The sequence below is a fragment of the Eublepharis macularius genome, chromosome 14 (genome assembly GCF_028583425.1).
Source record: "Eublepharis macularius isolate TG4126 chromosome 14, MPM_Emac_v1.0, whole genome shotgun sequence".
In the NCBI taxonomy this organism is placed as follows: domain Eukaryota; kingdom Metazoa; phylum Chordata; class Lepidosauria; order Squamata; family Eublepharidae; genus Eublepharis; species Eublepharis macularius.
The window spans coordinates 34080153-34100324 of record NC_072803.1 but is presented as its reverse complement, the minus strand read 5'-3'; the positions used below and the strand labels follow the sequence as shown (position 1 = coordinate 34100324).

Below are 20172 nucleotides of genomic sequence, written 5' to 3'. Positions count from 1 at the left end.
TTGGAAGGCTTTCACGAGATGGGCTAGACGAAAAAAGGTGGATCCTCTACACGCATCCCTAAGTGAGGTGTTGATGTTCTTACAAGATGGCCTAGATTCAGGACTAAAACCGGCCGCTATTAAAAGGCAAATTGCAGCCCTGGACTTGATTTTACCACTTACGGAAGGGCTAAAGTTGTCTATCCATCCACATGTCCAGCGTTTTCTTAAGGGGGCAACTTTACTAAGCCCACCGTCAATAGGTAGCCATAGGTAGGTGTATCAGATCCTGTATCGCAGAGGCATACAGAGCATCAAATAGAGAGGTACCTGAAGGCATCACAGCTCACTCTGTAAGGAGTGCAGCTACCAATGCGGCATTCAGCAATCAAGCATCAGTAGAAAAAGCGTGCAAGGCAGTCACGTGGTCGACAATCTCCACATTTGTAAAACACTATAAACTGAACTTGTATGACTCAGCGGATGCCGCCTTTGGGAGGAGAGTTCTCCAACATGTAATCCAGATCAAAGACCATAGCCTACTCAAGGGAAACTGACTGCTTTGGAAGCGCCCAAGATGTCCTCCACCTCAGAGGGAGAGTGGACCATTGGATACTTACCGTGAAGGGTCCTTCTCCTCTGTGGAACGGAGGGTACCTTGCCCTCCCAGGGTCTTCGTATACTGGTACTGGTAGTTTATTTGGATGAGAAATAAAGGGCAGATGCTTGAACCTTGAGACTGCAATGATTTATTTAGCAATTTCTTGAGCAAAATAGAAATCTGTCTTATGCTGTTTAAATTATGATTGAATGTCTTCTGAAGAGAGAGCCTTTGTAGCTTGTTCAAAGCTATGGGCTTGATGTAGAAACTGAATGGAATTTTGCATATTCTGTAGCAGGAGAAGATACAAGCTTTAGTTCATAAAACCTGTGCATGTTAATAGGATTCTGCAGTTTCTAAGGGCACGATTGGTCAGGGAGTTCAGCTATTGTCAGAGTGCATCATAATTTATATGTTAAGTCTTGGTGATAGCTTAAAAGTGAGAGATGTTGGTTCTAAAGAGCCTAACTATACTGGTACAAAGTTGCTTACTATGTTCAAGATTGCAAGATAAATGTATTGTGCTATGTTTGGTTGTAGCCCTTTAGCTCCCTCCTCTATTTCTTTCATCTTGCTATTTAGGTAGTTTATTTACAATACCTGCCCCCCAGGAAAAGAATTGTTAAACTGTTTTTGACTACCTGTTTTCCTCTTTTCTCTCTCTTCCCCCACCCCACCTATAGTGATAATCCAGTACAGGGACAGACAGCTCTCTCAAAAATGTTGCCCTTTGACTTTGCATAGAGGCAACCTAGATTATTTTTGATGAAAACGATATATCCATTTATGATCACTTGCAATTCCATTGAGTCATGAGTAGGTCATCTTATTGACATAAAGGTGGTGTAGTGGCTCTACTTCCTTTCCCTTTTTTATCATATCTACTGCTGTTCTTGCTGCTTCAGTCAGCTGATGAAGATCAAGGGACATTTTTAGTAGCAGACACTTATTGGCTTTTAATTCCATTCAAAAACAATAAATTGTTGCTTGCCCCACACTATTGAGAAGGGATCATGATAGAAACTTAAATGGGTAACTTGGGGGCATAGCTAGCAAAGATGCAAAAGAGACGAAATTTTCCAGTTTCTTTAATTTGTTTAAAAGCAGGGTAATGAGACTCGGTATTGAATTCCCTCCCCAGCACCATTTCCCAGAGAGAATCCCTTCACTCCTCCTGAGCCCTGATTGGATTGAAAGGTTGCCTTCTTCCCTGCCCCAGTAGCAGGGTCCTAATCCACACCCGCAGCAGCTACTTTTAAATAAAGATTCTGGAGAGCTGGTCATGATCTCTGGAATCTTGTCTTGTTGCATCCTAAATTGCATGATGAGGGTCCCATTTTGATAGTTCAGTTTTTGCATGTTGACTAGTAACCATACATAGTATGGCATAAAATGATTTGTCTGCAGAATAGAATTGCTGCTGAAGAACTGTGTGCGTGCGTGTATGTGTACGCACGTGTTTGTGCTAAGGCCTTTCTTTCCATGGACTCTTCTTTACTCTGTATTTCTCTGTGGGAGCAGTTTAGTCTTTGAATGTGTCAAGCAAGTTGGCTTCCCAGACATCCTTTGTATAGTAACAGCATGTGCTGAGAAACTGGCAGCTTTTAAAACACAGTCACTCTTTCTTTCTGGCTCTACCCTCCCCCCATTCCCCCTCAAGCTCTGGTGACATTACATAGATAGATGTGCTTGCAAGAAAAACAGCAGAGAGAGAGTTGAGTGTCTGCCAAAACTCTGCAGTCTGAAATGGAGCTGCCGTTCTTTCTCCTCCCCTGTTTTCCCAGATCTTCAGTTGTGTACATGATTTTTTCCCTCTTTTGCTAGGTTGCTTTGCTGAAAACATACTCCAACAGGGAGATCTTTCCTCCCATGCTATAATGCTTGATTCAAAAGATTACTCTCTCCAGGTTTCCACGCCTATTCAGTGTAATTACATGTATCCTTATCGCATCCTAGTAACGTTCAATATGCTTTCATTCTAAACATACTGGCATTGATTGGACTTGTAAAGCTGTCGGTTTATTGTTCAGTGACTCCCTCAGGGACAATAGCTAGAGGAAAACTTCAAGCTGCGAAAAATGTTTTTCTTACCCTCTACTGTGTGTGATCCCTTCTCAGTGCTCCTTCAGAGTTGCTTTTTTAAATGGTCTTATTTCATTATTGGTTCTACAGGTATTAAAAGGGCAAGATAGTAGTGAACATAAACTCAAGGCAGAACGTGAGCCTTAACCTTCCCAGCTGATCTTGTGGTGGGTCTGGAGGACACACTGACCTCTATTAGCTGATGCAGTAAAAGAGTCTGTGTTGTCCAAATTTTAATGGTATTTTTGTGTGCAAGTCTGGGAAGTCATTTTACTGTGAACTTTATATGGCCCTCAAGTACCTTCTCTCTGTTTCTCCCCTTCTCTTTTGATTACCTCGACCTTAGAATACATGTGAGTTCTGTCAGGTGGGCTATTTCTTGACCTAAGAAGGCATGAGGTAGCTTCGCAATGCCACTTATGCAGGGGGGTGGGGGACTAAACTGCAAAGAAACCGAGGATGAAATAAATTGTGACAGTTGACCAAGCTTGGAAGGAAGTCCACAGAATTTTTTTACTACTGTACTATATATACTATCTGAGAACGATGCGTGCTGCTTTCAACCTTGCAGGCACCCCTCTTCATCAAATGAGAGGTTGTCGTGGAGGTCTCTGCATAATCAGAGGACTCTGGGGCAGTCTCTCATTTTCCAATTGAAAGGGCATTTGCAAGGTTAGGAAGTGACGTGAACATCTTGAGCCTGGGAAAGGGGTCAGATATCCCTGGCCAAGCTGCTGGGGAGGGGGTGATGACATCATAATCTGGACCCCTACTCTCAAGTAGCCTGCTATTTCCACGATAGAGTATTTGCAAGAACATATCTGGGCAAAAAAATTTCTAAAGCTGTATGCAGTGAATCATGCCGCTGATACAGGGAAGATGAGGGTTGTACATTTTACGTTAATACTTACTGTGTGTTTATCCTGTTCCTAATGTTTTCTAACATCAGGTTCGCCCTTTTCACTGTTGCAGCTCATGAAACTGAGTCTTAATAATATTCTGATCTAGAGATCGTTCTGCTGGAAAGACAGCCAGCGTAGGCGCTGTCATTGTCTGTATGAATTAGGCTTGTTATCCCCATCTTCATATATTTGTACTTCTGTTAAATATCATTTGCCACTTTGCCGCCTCTTCAGATCAGACTTCCACAATCCCAAACATTTAATTGTTTCATTCTTCACCTTCCAGAGGAGTTAGCTGTGTTAGTCTGTAGTAGCAAAACAGGAAAGAGTCCAGTAGCACCTTTAAGACTAACCAACTTTATTGTAGCATAAGCTTTCGAGAGCCATAGCTCTCTTTGTCAGATGCATCTTCGTCAGATGCATTGGATGAAGAGAGCTGTGGCTCTTGAAAGCTTATGCTACAATAAAGTTGGTTAGTCTTAAAGGTGCTACTGGATTCTTTCCTACTCTTCACCTTAAATCCAGATCGTCTAAAAATGTTTAAATAGTGCTGGCTCAATACTCATCTTTGAAATGCTTCCTTCCTTTATTCCACATATAAAAATACTGTGAAATCTTATGATTTTTAGTCTTCATGCATAGATTTAGAAGCTCAGTGTATGATTTGAAATAATTGATCAGGCATTCCATCTCAGGCTGCCGAGAAGACTGCAGGTACTTCCATTTGGGTTACACCATCCTCTAAAGGAGCCTAACAGCTATTCTACAGAAGTTAAGAATAGTAATGTAATTAAATACTTCCAAGTTGCAAGTTGCTTTGTGAGAAGTAACAAATAAATGGATTGAATAAATCGGTGTTTTTGGTTGTCACAATTAACTCAATGTTTAGCTTACTTCATACATGGTCTGTCTAGGTTATTTACCTGTCACAGTTCAGTTCCACTATTCATGAGCTTCATGAAGCAACGGCCTTTATGATAACCCTGTGAGAACAGTTGGACACAAAGAAAGAGACTTTTCCTAGGCTCACCTGCTGAGCCTCATGGTGGAACCCACTGACTCTTCCCTGTCTCTTGCTAGGTGTTATGTCAACTATTCTGGCTGAAACTGTGGCTGGGAAGTTCTAGGTATCTATCACATTTTTATCTTACCCTTTCTGCAAGAGACTTAAGGTGGTATATATAATGTGTCCCTCCATTTCCCCCAGAAGTACCATGTGAGGTAGGTAGGTTAGAGTGACTGCTCATGGTCACCCCACTGGATTTTATGGCCAACTGGAGATTTGAATCTGGGACTCCCCACTCCTAATCTTGCACACTGTTACGTGGCACTGGCGCTCAAGTTAGGCAGGACCTTTTCTAGCTTCTGATTTGAATCCTGCCTGTGAGGGCCACAGAAGGCTATTGGGCACAGGATTTTTCTTGTACTATATGGCTTTCAGTTTATTTCCACTGCCAACCCCTCATCTGCAACTCTGCTCTTTGCAAAGCTACCCGGAACTTGCTTTTTGTTTGCACATGTCCTCTTTTCTAGGCTCCATGGATTTCAGAGTTAGGGGCTTATAAAGTTGGAGAATAGGAAGTGAAGTTTTTTGATACGAAAATTTCTTCTCCCTGCTACAACATCCTGTTAGCGGTACATTTAACAAAACATATGCCAATGGATACTTACTTGTTTTGTTTTGTTTCCCCTTGCAGCCAGTTGCTGAACCAATCCCAATCTGCAGTTTCTGCCTTGGTACAAAAGAACAAAACCGAGAAAAGAAACCTGAGGAGCTCATCTCTTGTGCTGACTGTGGCAATAGTGGTATGTATATCTTCTGGATCTTGAGCAATAAAATCTGTTGCATTGGTGACAACATATTGATTCATCAGTTGAGAGATTCTGCTTCTCAACATTGCAATGGTACTAGCCCTGATTCAGCACTGAAAACTTCTAAATTGTACAAATGGAGGGGGGATTAATTTTGCTTGGGGGGGGAGGGGAGGCTGTTAATTCCTTTCTTAATTGCTGTTCTACCTCATATGCAATTGATTGATGAAATTGGCTAGACAGGATAGCAAACAGCTTTTGATTTATTCAGTTTCTCTGCTGCAGGAATGATTTTTTTAAAAACTTTCTGCCTCCCTCTTCAAAATTATATATATGCAGCCATACAAAATTATGTATATGCAGCCATTAAGCATTAGTCCTTTCATATAAATTTAAAACAAAACCCCTCTAAGCTAGGCTACAAATCTGCTTTAGGAATGGGTATGTGCAGGTTACTAATTAAGATACCCACTACTGCTGTATCAACCCCTGCATTTGACTGTGGCCAGGTTGCTGGCTGTGTTTCCATGGACTTATTTTGTGTTTTTTCTGGTATTTCTTGAAAGCACTACAGACAGTTGCAGGCCTAAGGGTCAGAAAAGAATACATGTACTGCAAGAAACCATAGCACCATTGTATTCAGCCTTGAAACTTCATATAGAAGACACTCTCTTGTTCTTGCTTTAGCGCTATATTTTCCTAACTGGAAGTAAAAGGGAAGATGATTGGAGAGGGAAATCACAGAGCAGGCTGGAAATATTCTTTGTCAGTATCTTATTTCAGCTTATTTGGTTAGTTTGGCTGTTGCTGGATATGCTGTTATTATCTTATGCAGAAGCCATTATGTGCTCAACTTGGAATCCAGTCTGCAAACAAACAATGAAAATTTGCTCCTTAGCCAAATGAGCAGTTAGTTTGGCATTATTTGGGCACAGCTCTGTGGTTGGTTCATTATAGTATTTACCACTTGTTGACTGCTGGAATTACTACTGAATGTGCTCCTGCCATTTCAGGATTTGCACATCACCGAGGGTATTCAATGTTGGATTAGCAGAAGGCAAACCTGAATGTTCTAGTCTCAAGTGCAGTGGTACTAGTGCTTGACATAACTCTTTCCATTCTAATAATAAATGATAGTTACTAAATTAAATAAATAAAACCCGAGTCCTGGGGTACCTTAAAAGCTAACCAATTCATTTGTCTGGTGTGCATGACAAAATTGGCTATAGCTGCTATTAGTCTTTAATAAACTGATTAACTCACTTAGCCTGTAATAGTAGAACAATAAATATAGCTACCTTTCTGAAATTTGTCACATTAATTTAGCAGACCTAAGGCATCCGGTCTGAGGCATTATCACATATACCATCTTTTTTGTACCCATTCTCATGACAAGGACATGCATCTCTTTTCATATAGTTAACCAAGTGTTTCCCAACCTTTTTTCCATAGACAACCTCCTAAATTAATTTTTCAAATACCTTTTTTATTTTATTACAGCAAACATCAAGCAAAGGTTCACATAAAGAAACAAAAACATAAAAACAAGTAAATAAGAACATAGAGGGAGACATACCATTTAAACATTTTACAGAATTTTTTTTCTTATTATGTAATAACTCTTCCGTAATACCCATATTTTAACTAAACATATAACTCCGACTTTACTGCGAAGATATCTGCATTTTTTCCACTTACTTCAGCATATCATTTGTTTCCAACCTTATAACTCTAATTTTAAATACACAGATCATTCGTTCTGACTCCTCTTTTATATACAAAAAGTCCATGAAAGGTTTCCAGATCTTCACAAAATTTGCTGTCGTTTTGTCCCTCAGCAGTTCCGTTAATTTTGCCATTTCCACAATCTCCAACATCATTATTAGCCAATCACCTACAGTTGGCAATTTATTCGATTTCCAGTATTGTGCGTCATTTATTCTTGCAGCCGTTTTCATATATCTAATCAAAATTCCAAATTCATTTCCTATTGAAATATCCACTAAACTCAATAGACACATCTCTGGCTTTAGTTGTAGGTTGCTCTTTAATATTTTTTGCATTGTTAGATGTATTCGTTTCCAATACCTTTTAGCAACCGGGCAGGACCACCACATATGGTAGAAGGAACTTCCATTTTTTTGACACCCCCAACATTTGTTTGACACCCCCTTAAACATCTTAGGTAATTTTTGTGGGGTCATGTATTTTTCAAATGCTAAGGAACCACTACCTACGAGAATACTTACAGGCCAGAAAAAGTTGATATCAGGGAGCACAATTCAATTACTGCTAAATTATAGTCAAGAGAGATTATTTGGAAATAGCTGATATAGACAGGTACATTGTAAGAAAAAAAGAGAAGCATTTTCCTGGTCTTTTTTGTATTATCTTTGTTTTCAAATATCAAATAAAATTTACTTAAACTCAAAATAAAGTTAAGATCCAAAGTCAATATAAGGTGTGATATTTGGGCTTGTTTATTTTGGCTGAATTTGGATATTTGAAATTCTTGCAGTATTTCAAAATTTCTGTTAATTCCATTCTGTCCCACAGAACTTCTGATGTCCTGTAAAACTCTGGTTGGGGAACATAAGGTTAACTAATGGCATTAGAGTTAAACTACAAGAAAATAGGGAAACTCTTTTCTGTCTTAACTGAAATTGTTCAAGGGGTAGCACTGGGGAACTTTAAACACAAATATATGATGCAGCCTTAGAACAAATAACTTTGAAAAATTGCTCTCTGTATGGCCAGTTTGGCACATGACTGAGTTTTTCTGAGTTCACACAATTCCTCCAGAGTGGATGGTTTCTCACTATTGTTCTGATGATTACATATTTGGGCAAGACTGCAGGGTTTTCTTCCAAAAATGTGTCATGCATATTTTAGAAAATTTATTTGCGTTCTTTCCTGAGATCTGTTCAAGGCAGCTCAGAAAGTAAAAATAATACAATAAAATCTTAAAAACAGCTACATAAGAATTATCAATATTAAAATAAGCTGTGGGCATAAAACAGCATTCAGCAATCTAAAATGTTATAAAACACTCCTCAGGCTAGAAGCAGACAGCAAAAGTGGCTAAAAAGATGAAAACCCTCAGGTAAAAGCCAGGATAAGAAGAATTTTTTTTGGCCTGGCACCTAATGGCATTAAAGGAGAAACCAGGCAAGCATAAATGGAGGAGTTGCTGCCACTTCAAAAGGCTTGTGTCTATTTACCACCAACTTCACCTGTACTGGGAGCATGGCTTAGGAAGATTATTTTAGCTGACAGATTAGACAGTATAGGAGGAGGCAGCCCTTCAAGCACCTTACGACTAAGCCATTTTCGGCTTTCAAAAACCAGGACGTTGAATTGTGTTCAGAAACAGATAGACAGCCAGTACAGATCTTTCCTTGCTGGGGTGATACAATCCCTGTATCCAGCACCCTCAGTGTTCTGGTCCTATCTTAGAGTGCTGTACATGCATTGAATTGTTTTGCCAGTACTGTGGCCTTACTACTGTTACGTGCAACGGACCCATCTAGTGATTTTTTTTCTTTGCATCTTCAAGTTCAAACCAATGGGATAATCACAAGAGCTGTGGAAAAGTCAAAACAATGCACTTTTACCATCACATCAGTGCCAAATGCATCAGTGTCTCATCAGCCAAATGCATAAGAAAGAGGCTTTTCTGGCCGTGCTATGTCTCAGACATGGACTCCATATTTACTGGTACCTGCTAAGGAAAGAGACTTTGACAGTGTGTCTGTCTTGTACCATTTTCCTGACATGTGCCACTTGAATGTCTGCTTTTTCCCACTGCTTGCTAAACCTTTCTACATACTCAGATTGCTAATGTGATCTGTGAAGTTGTCTTCTCCTTTTTTTGGTACAGGCCATCCATCCTGCTTGAAGTTCTCCCCAGAGTTGACAGTTCGGGTGAAGGCCTTACGATGGCAGTGCATTGAGTGCAAAACGTGCAGTTCCTGTCGAGATCAGGGCAAAAATGCTGTGAGTGTTGTGTGTGTCTTCTGAAGTATAAATGGTTAACTCTCTGACAAATTGCATCAGATTCTACAGATGGAGGTGAAACTAGGAGTAACTGCAAGGAGGGTAGAGTTGATCTAAACAATACTGAAATTGGATGGAAGTTATAAATTGAACTCAGAGTAGTATCATAGGCATTTTTGAGAATAATAGGAAATAAATGTTCTTGGTCTGTTGCCGTTCTGAGTTTGCATATTAATGGCATTAACCTGAAAATTCTGTACTTCACAGGATAATATGCTGTTTTGCGATTCGTGTGATCGGGGCTTTCATATGGAGTGTTGTGATCCCCCTCTGACCAGGATGCCAAAAGGTGAGGGGGGCTTAGAAGCTGATGGAGAGAGAATTTACCTAGCTGCAACACCCCTTTTATAGCTTTTAGGTTACATGATGTATTTTTTCAAGGCAAAACTGAATGGTGGTGTTGTCATGGTGAAAATTTCTGAATAAGTTTAAAGCCTTTGCGTGCACCAGCACAAAATTGGTGGTCCAGTATAAAGTGTTACCTATTTGGTATGACATGGTATATAAGAGTGCGGGTTGTGAGCCAGGAGGTCCTTAGTTCAAATCTTACCTCTGCTGTTAGCTTGCTAGGTAGCCTAGATGAGCTACAGTATCTCAGTCCTGGATCCCTATCTACTGTATGAGATCGATACTACCATCCTACTTAACAGGGCTGTTATAAGGATTATTGAGATAATATATGTGAAGTGCTTTGAACACTAAAGCAGTGTTAATAAAGGCGAACTATTATTGTCTGGAACTAAAATGCCATGAGTTCTCTGCAGATGTAATGATGAATCTGTTTACTTTGCAGGCATGTGGATATGTCAGATATGTCGACCACGTAAAAAAGGAAGGAAACTTCTACATAAGAAAGCAGCACAGATTAAGCGGCGCTATGCCAACCCAATAGGACGTCCCAAAAACCGATTAAAGAACCAAAATACAGCGTAAGTTGTCCTGTATGTTTGAGAGAGTAGAGGGGAAAAGGGGGTATCTGCTCATTTTATTGTGGCTGTTTCTTTTTGAAGGAGCTCATTGGTATGTATCTTGGTATATATTGTGGAAAGTATTATGAACAGTTTTGTTAAAATATTCAGTATTTTTAAAAGGCTTTGCTTTTGGAGAACTCAGAAGCTTTTCTATGCTCAACTTCTAGAAAGGTTTGATTATGAAAAGACTGAGTTTGAAAAAGAGCTTTGTACAAATGATGAGCTTGTTATTTCCAAAATGTGTAAACCGTTACTGAAATTTGAAACAGAAGAAGAATCTGTGAAAGATTGTATGGTAAAATGGACTAAACATTTTAGGTATAATATACCGATGGACCAGTGGGAGAATGTGGGTAAAGATACTCAAATATACTTTGAGTTCTATATCGGTGGTATACGTCTCCTGACAAATTAGCAAAAATGAGTAAAGGTATGTTAAATAAATGTTGGCAATATGAGCAACATGAGGGAACATTTTATCATCTTTGGTGGACTTGCCGTAAAGCTAAAAAATTTTGGTCACAAATTCACATGACAATACAAAAATTGTTGAAGATTACTATACTGTTTAAACGAGAAGCCTTTTTGTTGGTATTAATGGACAAACAGTTGGAAAATCAACATAGTATTTTATTTCTATGTATGACCACTGCAGCTAGGCTTTTATATGCGCAAAAATGGAAAAGTACAGAATTGCCTTCAGTTGAGGACTGGATTATGAAAATGATGGCTAAACTTACAGCTCTGATCAGAGATAAGACATTGTCTATTTTTATGGTTAACTGGAAACCCCTTATTGACTTTCTGCATGAGACAATGAAAAAGGAACTCATAATTTGTGGTTTTGATTTTTAAGAAGATAAATTTGGGAAAAGTAAATAGAAGGGGGGCAGTATTGGAAAAGGAAAATTTTGGAAATATTAATACTTGAAGTATAATAATAATAATAATAATTTATTACATTTCTAACCCGCCCTTCCCGCAAGCAGGCTCAGGGCTAGGTACAGCAGTTATAAAAATATAATACAAATACTAAAACAATTCATAAAACAACAGTTCATCATAAAATCAACAAACAGATAATAACTGTCCCAAGATGGGGTCAATTCCAGATTCCTGCCCATCAACATACAGGGGGAGGGAAGCGGACAGATAATGTACTGCAACCCATACGTGGGTCAGCAAACGAATGGGTACTACATAGTCTCGTGCTGTACCCATATGTTGGGCAGCTTGCCAGTGGACACTGTATAACCCCACACTTAGTGGGAGGCTGGTGGGAGGCTCAGTGAGGATCTCATGCTGGCCTCAACCATATGTCTGGTGGAACATCTCCGTCTTTACAGGCCCGCTAAAATGATAGAAGATCCTGACGGGCCCGGGTGTCCTCAGACTGAGAGTTCTACCAGGTTGGGGCCAGGACTGAAAAGGCCCTGGCCCTGGTTGAGGCCAGCCGAACCTCCCTGGGGCCAGGGACCACCAGCAAATGTTTTCCAGCTGATCGGAGTGTTCTCAGGGGCACATACGGGGAGAGACAGTCCCTTAGGTATGCTGGTCCCAGTCTGTTTAGGGCTTTATAGGTAAAAACCAGCACCTTGAACTGAATCTGGAATTCCACTGGGAGCCAGTGGAGCTGCTGCAGAATTGGTGTAATATGTATCCTATAAGGAACACCCGTCAAAACATGTGCAGCAGCATTCTGGACCCACTGTAGTCTCCGGATCAAACCCAAGGGCAGCCTTGCATAGAGTGAGTTACAATAATCCAACCTGGAGGTGATGGTTGCATGGATCACTGTCGTTAGGTCCTGGGCTGAGAGACAGGGGGCTAGCCACCTGGCCTGCCGAAGATGGAAAAAAGCAGCCCGGGCAACCGTCACAATCTGGGCCTCCATAGATAAGGAGGAATCCAGGATCACACCCAAACTCCTGACCTATGGTACGGGTACAAGTGGTGCCCCCTCCTCCGACAGCCCACGGCCCAAGTACAGGACCTCTGTCTTCATGGGATTCAACTTCAGCCTGCTCTGTGCCACCCATCCAGACATGGCCTCCAAAGCTCTCAACAGGGTATCAGGGGCAGAGTCAGGTCGATCGTCCATCAGCAGATACAGCTGGGTGTCATCCACATATTGATGACAACCCAGTCCAAACCTCCGCAGCAGCTGGGCGAGGGGGCGCATATAAAGATTGAACAGCAGGGGGGAGAGTATCACCCCCTGAGGGACACCAGACACCAAAGGCTGGTGTGTGGACAGTCTCTCTCCCAGCGCCACCCTCTGTCCCCGACCGTGGAGAAGAGAAACAAGCCGCTGCAAGGCCATCCCTCGAATCCCCATGTTGGCGAGGCGGTGGGCCAACAACTCATGGTCGACCGTATCAAACACCGCTGAAAGGTCTAACAAAATCAGCAGTGCTGACCCGCCACAATCCTGGTGCCTACGGAGGTCATCCATGAGGACAACCAACACTGTCTCTGTCCCATGGCCCGGACAGAAACCGGGCTGGTATGGGTCCAGGACAGAGGTCTCTTCCAGAAAAACCTGCAGCTGTTCCACCACTGTCCGCTCAATCACCTTTCCCAGAAACAGGAGGTTCAATACTGGGCAGTAACTGGACGGGTCAGTGTGGTCCAAGGATGGTTTTTTCAGAAGAGCCCTCACTACAGCTTCCTTCAATGCACTGGGAAAAACCCTGGAGCTCAATGATGAATTCATAATAGCCTCCAATTGGGCCCCCAACGCGTCGCCACTGGCTTTCACCAGCCACGACAGGCAGGGGTCCAGGGAGCATGTAGTGGGCCTGACCAGCCGCAGGATCCTGTCCACTTCCTCCTGGGTGACCAGGCTGAAGTGATCCAAAGTTGGACCAGAAGATGGCCAAGAGGTCTCCAGTTTCCTTACTGTATCAATCGTGGCAGGCAGGTCGCAGCGGAGAGACAATATTTTGTCTGCAAAAAAGCTCCCAAAAGCCTCACAGCTGATGGCCCAATTTCTAATTTGGCAGTCCCCCTGCGAAAGGGAGACCAAGGAGCGAACTACATGAAACAGTTTTGCTGGGCGTGAGTTTGCAGATGCTATGGAGGCGGCAAAGTTTGTTAAAATATGATAGATGTTGTAGAGAAGAATGGAAAATGAAACGTATTGTTTTTTGTTATTTTTAATTTCTGTCTCTCTTCTTTTTTTTTGTACTCTTTACTTTTATTTTCTTGCCCTTTTTACTGGGCTTTTAATTCTATTAATAAAATAAAAATTTCTTGGGGGAAAAAAGAGAACTTATAAGGCTAGTTTTCCTTGATCTATAGAGTCTTAATGCTTGAACTTCCAGGAATTGAGTGTTGATGGTTTTAGCCTTTTTATGTGTAGAAAAGGCAACTAATCTGCAGAAAACAGATGAGCTGTATTTTTCAAGCAACCCTAGTGTAGTGCTTTGAAGGATAAATATTACAGCTGGAAAAAGGGACAATAATCTCATGTAACTGGAAATCCCACTTTATATGTAGTGAGATTTTGTACTGCAAGAAAAGCCTCTTCTCTGGCCGTTTGAGGGGCTGTATATATTATCTATACAGATTTCTGAATAATACGCTGCTGCTATAAGAGGAAGCCTATTCTCATGCATGCTCTTAAGGATTCTCTCTGCAACCATGAGTTCTGGGTGCTGCTTGATTGAATTGTTTCCTCTACTGGTGTCCTGGTTTCATGATCCATGTCACTGTTGCTTTTGAGTTGTTAGATTGTCAATTACACTTTGGAATGCAGTGTCAAAATTGCATCTCAAATAATCTGGGAAGTTACCTGAAAGTGAAATGATATATTTATTACTTACTTCATTTATTAGTCCACCTGTCACATGAAGGCTCATGGTAGATTATTACTAAAAATGCATAACAAACAATACAGTACACAGAACCAATAAAATAAGTGAATGCAGTAAAACAGATGATAAAGCAACATTATGAGACTGGAGAACAATTATTTCATACAACAGCAATAAAGCCGACTTACAAAATTAGAGGAACAGTGTTTTTTAAAAAGCACCAAATACGCACAGTGAAGGCTTCCTTAAATTCTATAGAACTACATTAATTACAACATTTATACAAATGCCCTTCTGATATATTAAAGCATTTACAAATTATGCTTATGGATCATAAAACACTGTTCAGGTATCCTGAACAACTTGTTGTTTGCTTGTGTGGCTGATACTCCACATCCTCCTTTCTGTCACTTTTCTTTACAGTCTCTCTTTTTCCTTATTCAGATCAAAAGCTCCCTTCAGCAAAGTTCAAACGGGACCTGGTCGAGGCCGTAAGCGCAAGACTCCCCTATCCAACCAGTCAACTTGCTCATCAGAAGGAAGTTACATGGAGCGAGTTGATGGCCTGGAATTCTGCAGAGATGCCAGCACCTCTTTGAAGTTCAACAAGAAAACCAAAGGGCTCATTGATGGCCTTACCAAATTCTTCACCCCCTCCCCTGATGGGCGCAAAGCTCGAGGAGAAGTGGTGGACTACTCTCAGCAATATAGGATCAGGAAAAAGGGCAATAGGAAATCGAGCACTTCAGACTGGCCCACAGGTATCTATTATCTCGTTGCGCTCTTTGGATTTGAAATGCTTCCATTAGAGAATAGATTCTGGAAAATCCTATCTCTTGCTGATGAGTTTATTTCAGTTTATAATCACAAATGATTTATGCATTTTTGGAGCACCCAAACTGAGTTACTGAATGCCTTGGTTTATTCCTGCAACTTGTTGAATCAATCAGTGGTCACTGAAGAGCAACTTAAAAAGCTTGGAAGGACTCACTGAAACAATTCAGTCACTGCAAGTAAAAGCAATGGTCATAAATCCCCTGATGGTATAGAGTCCTCATTAAAGTTCTTGGGTAGGTAATGCAGAAGGATCAGACCTTGAGTTAGTGCTACCAGGGGCCAAAGAAATTGCCTTAGGCTGCTGGTAGAGTGGGTATGTTAAAAGGAGAATCAGGCTGCTGTTTTTGGAGATGTGGTGGTGTGCCAAATAACTCCTGGGCCGTTTTCACACTACTGACCTGCTTCTGTAACGTTGCGAAATGTTGCGCCAAAAACGCGGAAGATAGCGTCTTCTCGCAAGAGTTTTGCGCAATGTTGCGCAAAACTCTTAAGATGTCGCACAAAACTCTCGTGAGAAGACGCTATCTTCCGGGTTTTTTGCATGACATTTCGCAACATTACAGAAGCAGGTTAGTAGTGTCAAAACGGCCCAGGACTTATCTACAAAGGGTTGGGATTCCCCCCCCCCACTTCATTTGCCTCCTGTTACATGCTGTGCAGATTGTAGATAACTTATTAAGAATTCCACCTGTGTTGTGTGTTCACTTTCAGACAATCAGGATGGCTGGGATGGAAAACAGGAAAATGAGGAATGGCTTCTTGGCGGCCCAGATGTCATGACTGAGAAAGATATGGAGTTGTTCAGAGACATTCAGGAGCAAGCACTGCAGGTAAAATTGAATAGCATGGTAGAAATAGTATGAATGGAAAAGGTATGGCAAGTAGAGTGGTTTACAGAACGTGGTCATTTTATTGTATGCTACTGGTCTTTTGTTTTTTATTGTATTTTTAACTGTTGTAAACTGCTTTGGATTTTTAGTGAATACATAATCTATAAATTTATTATCTGTCCGAGGTGTATATTGCCATTGTAATAAAAGAAAATAAGGTCAGATATATTTGGCATCACAGTAAGTTAACAGCAGAAATATATGATGTTTATGAGGGAGAGGCAACTCTGGAGGGACCCAGAAGTTGAGGTGGCACGACATAGATGGTATTGGAGCTCACAAGCGTGGCTAAGGAAACTGGTGAGTGGTGGTGAAAGGTTTTTCAAGCTTGTAGGACTTGGATAAGAAGGAAATAAGCAAGCAAGCTTTGTTTGTTTTAGAATTGCTAGTTCTCAGTGTTGCATTGCATTTATACTTGATACTTGTACTCCCCCTCCCCTCATGGAGTTTCCCTTAAGATTTACAGATGGCATTTCTTTTGACATCCTCTTATCTAAAGCACAATAGCTTAATGCAGAAACAGGGCAATCTGTAGAATGTTCTGTATTTGTCTGTGCTTCAGCCTATTCCTCCTCCTCTATTGCTGTATCTCTTTACACAATACAGTTAATACTAGAAAGCAGTGAGTGAAGGGGGACTTAGGATGTATCACCTGGGAAAACTCAAGAGAGAAAAATAGGACACAGCTGTTGGAGTATATAGGCTTGAGGTTAGTGGTCAGATTCTTTGGTCAAACGGCTGCAAGTTGGCATGCTTTTCAGGCAGTGCACAATCCTTGTCTCTTACCAATATATGATGATTTAGACATCCTGAATATTTTATTGTTCACAGCCCCAAGCATGGAAAAACATATTGAATGTTTACTCAAAGATATTATCTCTTCTGTATTTTCTGAAAAATGTTAGAAGTATCATTTGGTGCTCATGTTGTAAATAGCTTTGCAAAGCTATTTGTTTTTGGCAAGGATTGAGTTAAACCCAGCTGAGCTGCTGATGTCATCCATATCCAGGTAGAGCTAAGGGCTGCACCTGAGCAAATGGGAATACACTGTACCAAGGTGCAAGAATGGCTGAATGAGTTGCTGGGGAGAAACTGAGTCCGTGAAAAGGGAGCGGTCCAAGGCAGCGGGCATACTGTGGGAATTGGCTGTCGGTTTTGATGGGACTTGGGGCTGTGGTGATGTGCAAGCAGCTGTACTGGAGCTGGGACTCTACCTTTATCTCAGGCATTCATTTGGAGGAGAATTTGGTGGCCGTTGAGAAAGCACAAACATGCAAGGCATTGCCTCAGGTGCAGTCTGTGTTCTACCTTCTTGAAGCATCTCTGTGTAAGCTGGGAGTGATTATGCTGGCAACTGACTAGGCTGAGAAATTGCAACACAGAGTGTCTTTGGAATCACAGATTCTGGTCTGATTTGATGTATTGCAGATTTTTATAGATTTTGTGTGTTTCCCCCCTCTCAATTCTCTTATGAAGTGGTATCTTTGTAAACTGGTGACATTCTTGCATTGTGTAATCCTTCTTCTGTAGCAGGTCTGGTGATTTTACTTTTCCTGCCATTATACTAGAACATGCAACTGCAGGATAGTTCCCATCATCAAAGGTAGCTTTAATTCAGCTATATGTATGTGGTTTTTTTCTTTCTGTCAAAAGAAAATCTTAGAGGTAAATTGGTGGCTTCATCTTGTATTCTCCCCCTCTGGGAAATCCCAGCCAATCCCCCAAGCTTTTCTTTTTTAAAAAATAGAAAGGAAAGGAAAGGAAAAGAGCCCAGGGAATCAATCAGTGAACTGTGGCAAAGAGGTGATGATCTGAGCAGGTGAACTTGCTATTGTGCACAGATATGAAAAGACATCTTGGAAGTTATTTTTGCTATGAAAAGTACAGAAAGATGTCTTTATTCCAGTGTTCTGGCTAATACGTAACAGAAGGGCAGGAAAAAGTACTGCTTAGAGGAGTGTCATTTTATGTCAGCTTTGAGACAATTAAAATGTGGTGGGCAAGGAGAAATGGAAAAATAAGAGCTTGCAGGCTCAGAGAGTGGGAGAGGGGGAAAGTCTCTGCTTTGATACTAGCGTGACTTGCCTTGCTGGGTCAGACCAAAGGTCCATCTGATGAAGTGTTCTGTTCCCAGTGTTCCTGGAAAGCTCTCAAGCAGAGCACGATGGAGGTAGCAATCTCCCATGCTCTCCCCAGTGTTTTGTAGAGGCTTACTGCTCCTGAACATGCAGATTCCATTTCGTTGTATCACTGGCTATTAGCTGTGATAATATCTGCTAATTCTTTTAAGACCCATCTAAACTAGTGGCTGTCACTGCCTCTTGTAGTAGTGAATTTCATAAGTTAATTATTCATTGTGTAAAGAAATAGATAGTATCTCAGCTTTTAAACTTGTGACCAGGTCCTGCTTAAAGTTTTTGTACGCTGAACCTAGATTAGAAACTTCAGTACTTTTCTGTGTGAGCATCTGACCAGCTCTGAGGAAACTTCTGCATTACTCTTCTGAACAATCCAGTTTAAAGGTGGATCAGATGTAGTCTGTTGGAAAGAGAGACCATTTGTTTTAATTTATCCTGCTCTATCCCCAAAGCTCTGTGTGGTTTATAGTAATTGTTAAAATTAATATGTTAAACACATGATCATCCATGAAAAGTTTTGAGGCATCTTGTCCAAGCATTTGTGGTCTAAAAAGAAACCCACCTTTGTACGGCTTTTTTGCCTTGTCACTCATCTGGAGGTGCTTCTTGCTCACTAGAGGCAAATGGCCATTTATAAGCATGCTTAAGATTCTGTGGAAACTCTGGCAAATCAAACCCTAATTTTCCATAGCTAGTTTCTCCACCAGAACAGCAAGACTTTCTCTTCTGGATGCCAGATCTATGGAGTACACCAAGCTACCAGTTTCTGGAAGTTAAATTCAGGATAAACTGTATTCCACTGCCAGCTCTGCTCCTGGAAACTTTGGTTGCAACATTTTTATAGCATCTCCTTGTGGCAAATACGTAATGCCATTATTGTTTCATCTTCACTAGTTTCCAGTTTGTTTATAAGCCCAATTCAGGGTGTTAGTGATGACCTTTAATTCTATATATGATTTAGGGCCAGTGTAGCTTGCTGCCACCTACATGGGTTTGCCCATGATCTGCAGTTTTTGCTGGGGCTGTGCTCTGTATGCCATGTTAATTAAGGTGAGGTGGATTGGCATAGTGGTCAGGGCACCCAGTCTGTGGAACATACACCACCTAAGAGGCTAACTTTGCGTTTCAGTCTTTCCTTTTTTTAACATCTGAGAAAGATTGTTTTATTTCAGATGGTGGTTTAAGCTGCTGATTTTGGTTGCTGATGGTGCTAGTTTTTGTTATTTTTAATAATTTTTCTGTGCTAGATGTCATAGTTTCTACTGTGATTAATAGTTTATTTTATGTTTTGGTGTTTTCTTGTTTGCTGCCTGGAGCGCTATGTGAAAACAGCAGAAAGACTGGCTAGAAAAATCTAGAATAAATCATAATTCTTGGACATAACTAAAGGAGGCAGGTAGAACCTTGAGAGAGAGAGAGAGGGAGAGAGAGGTTTTATGAGATCCAAGGGAAAAGATGGGGGAACTATCATTTATTTATTACATCTTTATTCAAAAACTAATACCCCTTCATCCTTAGAAGAGCTCTGCAAGTGCATTAGTGTGAAAGCTAACAATAACAGCTGTGCTTATATACTGCTCTTCTAGACAGATTAGTTCATCCGGAGTTGTGAACAAGTTAGTGTTCTTATTATCCCCACAATACAGCTGGGGAGCTGGGGCTGAGAGGAGTGGCTTACCCAAGGCCACCGACTGAGCTTGTGGCAGTAGTGGGATTCGAACCAGCAGAGTGCTGATTCACAGCCAAACCACTTAACCACTGTGCCTAATGACTTGCCCAAGGTTGCCCAGTAAGCTTTGTAGTCAAATAAGGATTTGTAACCACATTTCTCTGCTTGAACACTAGAATCAGTGGACTGCAGGGATATGGATACCCACAAAGTGACACACTCTGTTTCCCCCCTCTCTTTTTCTGTCTCATGCCCCTTCCCCTGCAATATATAACAGTGGGTCTGTTGAGGAGACTCATCAGACTCCCCCCCCCCCCATATGAGCCCTGGGAAGCTCTTCCCAAGCTTCTGGAAAAGCAAGGGGAAAATATAGACAGAAGGGGGAGACAACTCTAACTAGAAGTTTCTGTCCTGACT

At 41.1% G+C, this 20172-nt stretch overlaps 1 protein-coding gene across 1 annotated transcript in view; it reads left to right on the top strand.

The window, feature by feature from the left end:
- Positions 1–20172, top strand: part of KAT6A (lysine acetyltransferase 6A) — a 68881-nt gene that overhangs the window by 25800 nt on the left and 22909 nt on the right. Inside the window, exons 3-8 of the mRNA XM_054997445.1 lie at positions 5262–5370; positions 9257–9372; positions 9640–9721; positions 10226–10361; positions 14666–14982; positions 15770–15888. Of these exons, the coding sequence (XP_054853420.1) occupies positions 5262–5370; positions 9257–9372; positions 9640–9721; positions 10226–10361; positions 14666–14982; positions 15770–15888 (879 nt within the window). The remainder of the gene's footprint in view (positions 1–5261; positions 5371–9256; positions 9373–9639; positions 9722–10225; positions 10362–14665; positions 14983–15769; positions 15889–20172) is intronic.